The sequence below is a fragment of the Glycine soja genome, chromosome 4 (genome assembly GCF_004193775.1).
Source record: "Glycine soja cultivar W05 chromosome 4, ASM419377v2, whole genome shotgun sequence".
Classification (NCBI taxonomy): Eukaryota; Viridiplantae; Streptophyta; class Magnoliopsida; order Fabales; family Fabaceae; genus Glycine; species Glycine soja.
In genome coordinates, this window is record NC_041005.1 from 5,212,213 (window position 1) to 5,219,223 (window position 7,011).

At 32.4% G+C, this 7,011-nt stretch overlaps 1 protein-coding gene across 2 annotated transcripts; it reads right to left on the bottom strand.

The window, feature by feature from the left end:
* Positions 1-346: 346 nt before the first annotated feature.
* LOC114408926 (probable receptor-like protein kinase At1g80640) lies at positions 347-4,245 on the bottom strand. 2 transcript variants are annotated; one of them, XM_028372149.1, is made up of 10 exons: positions 3,924-4,245; positions 3,646-3,807; positions 3,227-3,471; positions 2,974-3,106; positions 2,577-2,640; positions 2,397-2,493; positions 2,159-2,261; positions 1,279-1,397; positions 1,090-1,179; positions 347-833 (listed from the first exon to the last, which is right to left on the bottom strand). In XM_028372149.1, the coding sequence occupies exons 1-10, from the start codon at positions 4,024-4,026 to the stop codon at positions 699-701; spliced, it is 1,251 nt and encodes a 416-aa protein (XP_028227950.1). In that variant the 5' UTR covers positions 4,027-4,245; the 3' UTR covers positions 347-698. The 2 variants fall into 2 exon arrangements, with proteins under 2 accessions (XP_028227950.1, XP_028227949.1); XM_028372148.1 differs by having other exon boundaries at positions 3,227-3,477; positions 3,924-4,244.
* Between the last annotated feature and the right edge of the window lie 2,766 nt (positions 4,246-7,011).

Below are 7,011 nucleotides of genomic sequence, written 5' to 3' on the forward strand. Positions count from 1 at the left end.
TTATTTTTAAATGCTTTTTCAGTAATCAATTTTCCAATTCTTCATTGAGTTCTGTATTTTGTTTGCCTATCAGAGGCCGAGATGCCAGAAAATTTACTCCTGGATTAAAGAATCACATTATCTGTGATTATTCATTTTGATCTGAGAAATATATCCCTCGATTAAAAAAGAAAAATATTTTGTACATCTACCGGAAGAAGAAAAAAAAATGAAAAATCTGTCTACATCAACAACTGGGCAATTATGTGTTACGATTTGTTAGTTAATTCTATCTATCTGGAACTATCAACGTGTTTCGCCGCCGTTGATTATGACATTATCTGGAACTTGGGCTTTGGAAGAAAGCCAAACCATAAATTTTCGACTTCTGATTTCTCATCACAATATGTTGTATGTATGATGTATGATTGACTTAAAGAGTTTACTAGTAATATTTTTGCTTATGTACTGAATTTCATTCACCTAAAGTAGGGGGAATGGAAGACAATCTTATCCAAAGTGAAACTAATTTCTTCTTTACATTTGTTGTTAACAATCTAATGCTCTTCTCGCCTATTTAAGCTATCATTCTTCCCGAATGAATGTCTAGTACGTTTGACGTGGATCTATCTGTAATTCGAGTATTTGGTAAAAGCCAATCCGTTTTGGCAGCATCATAATCTCAAATAATATCCTTGTTTCACGCTGTTTAGCATGTATCAAATTACTTGTGAAACTCTTAGTGTTCCTCCAAGCTCAATGGGAACAAGAGGGATGAGTGAGTGAAGAACATCAATGATCAGTGGACGGTAACTAGGTTCTGGTTGCACGCACAGCACAGCTACAGCAGCAACCTACAAAGTAAAACAAAACCCATTTAAGAGATAGTTAATCTTGTTCAAAGTAAGATCATTATGTGTGACAAAGTTCTCCTTCCAAGTACGTAACATACGTACCTAGGACTCAAATTCAAGATAGTTGATCCACTTAGTGTAATGTGCATTTGTTTAGTTTAGGGAAAGTAATTAATGCTAGCAGCATCATTGGTAATATAATAAAATAGTAAGAGTGGGAAATGTGTCTTGAGTTTTGACTTCCAGGATCACAAACCTGGTACAAGTGCTTGGGATCCATTGTATTCTTAATCACTGGATCCACAATGCTTGGAAGCTTGGATCTGTCCGTGAGCTGTGGCATGGCCTGCAATCATAAATAGTTATGTACGTTACGCTATCTTTCATACTTATGGGTGCAACCCATTTGAATTTTTTACTTCATGAAATTAAAAGTAGTCCATACCCATGTGACAATAGATTGGCATTGAGCTGGTACCAGTTTTTCTACTGGCTTCCTTCCTAGTAGGAGCTCCAATAGCACAACCCCAAAAGCATAGACATCACTTTTATCACTTAATTTACCTGTAATAATTGAATTGCAACCTCCTCAATAATTAATTCTAGAAGTTTTGGTATAGATGAGTTTCACGTTAGTACATGAACCTTGCTTTCGTATGAATCCAAGCCATAATTTCTCCATGATAATATTAAAAAATTATTGGAAAAGTGACCCATATCATCTATATCTAAAGCAATAATATCCACTTCAATTGAAATGAAATCCCTCTCAACAGTTAAAAACATACTAGAGTCATCACCAAATCATCTCAAATTTTTAAATGAATAATGGAAAGCTTATAGGTGTTCCCCCCTGAGTAAAACTAAAACCTTCCAATGTTTCCCATTTTTCAGACAAGAATCAAATTCCACCCCTAAAGTGAGAGGCATACACTTGACAAGATAAAGTGTACATTGGTTAGAAAATAAAAGCCTGAGATTGTAACTAACTTTAAAATTTGTTATATTTGCATTCGATTTTGATCACATAGTCAATTTAGTCAAAAAAAATTACTGTGTCAATTTAGTCAATTTAAATAATGTATAAATGTGACATGTCAACAGGGCAGGTATATGATTACATGTCCAAGATGAGAACAAGAAGCACAGGTCATGTTTCAAACCCACCCTAAACTCATGACGTCATTGAAATCAAGGAGGACTAAAAAGAATCAATTTCTTGGACTGGTTTGCTAAAGGCTTAACAATACATTAAACATTATAGCAACCTGTCAAACCAATGGCATATGCCTTATAATGATCATAACAAGTTTAGTTGGCATTACCATCTAGAAGATACTCCGGTGCTACGTATCCCAAGGTACCCGATAGTTTAATGTTCTTCTTGCTTTGGGACCCATCAGTTAAGGCAAGACCAAAATCAGACAGCTGAATCCACCACCAATAAGTACGTGGATGCCAACACATGAGAAACTTAGGTGAATACATTAAAAAGATGAAAACAATTGGTGATGGAAAAAGGAGATAACTTCTGTAGCAAAAAATCTAGTATGATTTTCTTACCTTGGCATTGAAGTTTGCATCTAAGAGAATATTAGAAGATTTCATATCCCTATGGATCACTGCAGGGTGACAGTGCTCGTGCAGATATTCTAATCCTCTGGTCCATCAGAAGTATGTTAATATAATTGCAACAAAAAACATCCGGAAGATTAAAAAAAAAACCTTGTTAAGGAAACTCACCTTGCTGTGTCAAGAGCAATCTTCATCCTCATGTGCCAAGTCAATGCCGAGCCATGAGAAGGTCCTTCACCATAAGATTTTGGAAAAGAATGACACTAAGAATTTGGTTATTGAGAATAATGCATTTTTGTTTACAGTTGCATTTCTGTTTTCTAAACTTTATTTGTCTTTGGATCACATTTGGAAGTGCTTGCTTCAGGAACACGTTTCTGTTTTCTAAATACTATCCTTGAATCTTCAGAAGAAAAAAAAAAAAAAGAACATGTCCTGACCTTTTCTGATTTTTGGTTTTTAAATCAAATATTTTAGAAACGATTTCAAAATTTAATAGATTTTTCATATTGGATAAGAAATCAGGTCCTAGAAGTGTCTCTCTACTATGCAAATAAAGCATTACCATGTAACTGAGCTTCCAATGATCCATTATGCATCAGCTCATAGACAACGAACCTCGTGTAACCATCCATGCTACAACCCAGTAAAGATATTATATTCGGATGCTGAATTTTGCTTAACATATTCACCTCGTTCTGCAAATTCATCACACCATTCAGTACAAGATAGAAAGGAGAGAGAGAGAAAGAAAGAGAAAAAAAAAAAGTGAAAACAGAGAACCGACAAATGAATAAGTAATATGTAATCATTATTACCTCAAATTCTCTCTCAGCATGTTGAGTCTCACAATGTAGTTTTTTGACTGCAACATCCAAGTTATGATCCAAACAAGCCTTGTAAACACGTCCAAAACCGCCCTCACCCAAGATGTTACTTTCTTGAAAATTATTGGTCGTTTTTTCTATTTGCTTATAGTCAATTATTGGAACATACCCGTCCATGCCAACAATCTTGATGGAACTGAATTTACTCACAAACGGTGCTAAGGTGATCCCCTTCTCTGCATCTTGGCATTAAAAAAAGCGAAACAAGGAAAAATGAATAAATAAACAAAAAATCAAATTCAAGAATCTAGAACCAATTTGATATCGAAGCTAGCTGCTTCTTGAAAAACAGAAAACAGGAATCTGATAAATGGAACATTGGAAAAATAAAGAAATACATACATACATACCTGGACTTCGAAAATTTTTGGATTTGAATTTGGATTTTGTTGGATACTTGGTATGATGATAAACCCAGAAGCATAAGAAACTGAAAATGAGTGCAGCAAGTGCAGTGGTGGCTACGACGATAGCTATTACCACTTTATTATTCCGGTGATGCTGCTCCTCCCCTGCTTCAATAGTTTAGTTGTGAGAATCCAGAAAGGAAAAGAATCATAGCTAAAAAACAATAATTTTGAGTATCCAAATGATGAGAGAGAGAGAGAGAGTTGAATGAAATGAGTACCTGGAGATAAAGCAGGAGAAGAAGCAGGAGGGTCTGCAGCCCAAATGGGTTGGTGAAGAAGAAGAACAAGAAGAAGAAGCATGAGGAGAAGCTTCATTTTCATTGTTTGTTGTAAGAAAACATTGAGATAGAGATATGTGGAGGCACAAGCAGACAGGGAGAGACTCGAGAGTGTGTTGTGTCGTGAATTGTGAAGGCTTTGGAAGTTAATGTTAATGGGTGTTCTGTTATGTTCTGGATCTCCAAGGTTTCAACTGCTTTTTGGTTCTTCATAAAGCATGCTCTTTTTTTTTTGTTACCTTTTGAATCTTCTTTTGAGACCTCTCTTTGTCTCAATGTCTCTCTTTTCTTTTTTTTTTTTCTATTTAAATTTGAGACTTATTTTTATAACCAGACCAAATCCACCAAAATAATTCTGTCTAAATTAGATTAGAATTATTACGAGTAATAATACTCTTTTTATCCAGAATTTAAATGAAAAGTCTTATTAATTAAATTAAAATAATTTTATATAAAAAAATTGAATAAAAAATCACATCAGTAGTTGAATCCATTGAATTAGATATTAATTTTGCTGCTGATACATAATTATCATTAGTCGAGGGGAATTTTGTACATCACAAAATCAGACACGTGCACCATTATTACGGCAACCTGTGAGTTAACTCTAGTATCAAATTGTGTATACATTATAATGTGATATTATTATATCACTGTCTGTGCAGAAGATAAAAAGAAGGAAGAGTGGGGGAGAGAAAATTTAATGTTGAGGTGAAGCGGCAATCACACGACAAACATGTGCACTTGTTCTTGCCAACTGCAAACATGAACCAACATTTTCTTCTTCTTCTTCTTCATTTTTTTGTCAATTTTCTTTTTCGTTTCTTATTATAAGGCTGATGCACCACCGCCAGTGGTCGATCAGCGAAGAGAAAAGGAAAAGAGAGAGAGTACTTGGCGGTTCCAAAATGATGATCACGAAACAGCAAACAGCTACACCTTCTTAAATAAAATGACAGAGTAAATTATTATTTTGAACATGTCACTGTTTGGACATTGTCTTCGTGGCCTTCTTATAATCATCATTGCATGCATGTATTTTCCTCTTTACGAAGAAAAAGTAACTAATGTACTACATATATATTTACGTATGCATGATAAATCATATATATGTTAAAATATTAACTATTGATTTTTTCATTAACAACTATAATTATTTTAACTTTTAGTTTAAGGGTTTGTATAATCAAATATATATTTTTAAAAAACACACATGAAATTAAGCTCTTTCAAACTTATCTGTATCTCAATGTTTTAGCGAGTTAACATTTTACAAGTTAATTGTTTTGCTTTGTAGTGTAGGGAAACGGTAAGTAACTGCTATAACATAACTTTTTCCTTATTTTTCGTTGGTGCCCTTTTAATTTGTTGACTGAATAAATTGGATTCATGTTTTATATAATGGGACTTGTAGAAGAAATTTCCTTAGTAAAGAAGTCTCAAATAATGTTGCCAGAAATAGTATTCACTTGTATATGAAAGTCAATTGCGGGGAATTCTTGTTCTCTATATTTAAAAAAATAGAAAGAGTGGGTGGTGGTGGAGAGAAACCCCTTTCATTAGGTGAACTGTTTATACTCACTTGCGTCAATTTATACCACATATTCTCGTAGATAATCCATACTCCAGAGTTCACATTGTGCTTTTCTGTCCAACTTTTGTATAAGTCAATTGTGTATACATGTCTATTTGACATCATATATTATGTAATTTAACCAAATTTTAATCATTTACCATTGACGAGCAAGAAATCACATGCGTGCACCATTTTTTCTAATTTAAAAGGAACCACAAAGTCTTAAGCAAAATGCCACATTAGGTCATTCCTAATTAGAAAAATAGTAAAATAATATGGCTATTATCGGCTCCCATTTTTTATATACTATGATAATGCAAATATTTTGTTTAAGATATTCAAAAAGAATTTTAAATTATAATTTATTAAAAAAATTCAACCTATACATTTGTTTTCACATATAAACCCTCGGTGAAACTTCTTTTTGGACGTGACATAACGCTTAGGGTTGATTATATTTTAATTCTTAAATATTTTTGTAAATTTCAGTTTTACTCTCTAAACAAAATTTTTAACATTTTTTTCTTATATTTTTCCTCTATTAATAATTTTAGTTCAACAATTAAGTGACAATATTAATAGATAACATAACAATCACAGTTAAAAAACTTGCTATATCATTAAGAAATTTAACTGGACAATCATAAATATTTTTTTCTTGCAAATTATATTTTTAATCTTTTGTCAATCATTAACGTGTTTCAATACGTGAAAGATTAACAATACAGTTTATCGGAAGAAAAAAAAATATGCGATTGCTCACATCAAATTCCTATGTAGTGAGTCACTAAGTTATGATCAACTAATTAAGTCTTTGGGTTGAAATATTGAAAGAAAAAATAACACTCTTAAGTCTTAGCATGTTATAGGTAAAGGATGGGTTTGAACTTTGTTAATGAAACACGTTAATCAAATTATTTTAGGACTCATTTGTTTTAGAGTTTATTGTTTTATTAGTTAAATATAATTAAAATTTGTGCTTAAATTAATCTTTCCTATTAAATTTATATTATAACTTGTATTCTTAGTAGAAAGTGTAGAAATTAATTTTCCGATACTAAAACAAATAAGATTTTATCCAAGCCCCCAATTCAAAATTAAATGAAATATCGTTATTAGCAATGAACGTGATTTTCAACTTGGCATAGTGATAGAAAAGGCACGGGTAGCTAACAAGTCATAATCGAATAAATCATACATATCAAATGTTGACAAAAAATCATAATCTCAGGTCTTGTTTGGTTCATCTACATTTTAACTTAAATTACAAATCTACTTTTTTATGTAATATATATTTATATTTTGAAACATTTATATACAAGAGCTTTATTAATTGTGTTGTAGGCTATTGTTGAGGATTCGATCAATCATGCAACACGTACCCAGATTGTCATGCTTTAAATGATCCTAACCCCATTCATTTATAGAGTTCGACCCATTGGTAATAGCTAC

What these genes read in the sequence shown, in the direction of transcription:
- LOC114408926 (XM_028372148.1), bottom strand. Translation starts at nt 4,026, where the DNA reads ATGAAAATGAAGCTTCTCCTCATGCTTCTTCTTCTTGTTCTTCTTCTT. An exon ending in ATGCAAACTTCAATGCCAAG is followed by an intron (nt 2,262 to 2,396) that starts GTAAGAAAATCA and finishes TGGTGGATTCAG; the next exon opens with CTGTCTGATTTTGGTCTTGC. An exon ending in ACCGGAGTATCTTCTAGATG is followed by an intron (nt 1,398 to 2,158) that starts GTAATGCCAACT and finishes CAATTATTACAG; the next exon opens with GTAAATTAAGTGATAAAAGT.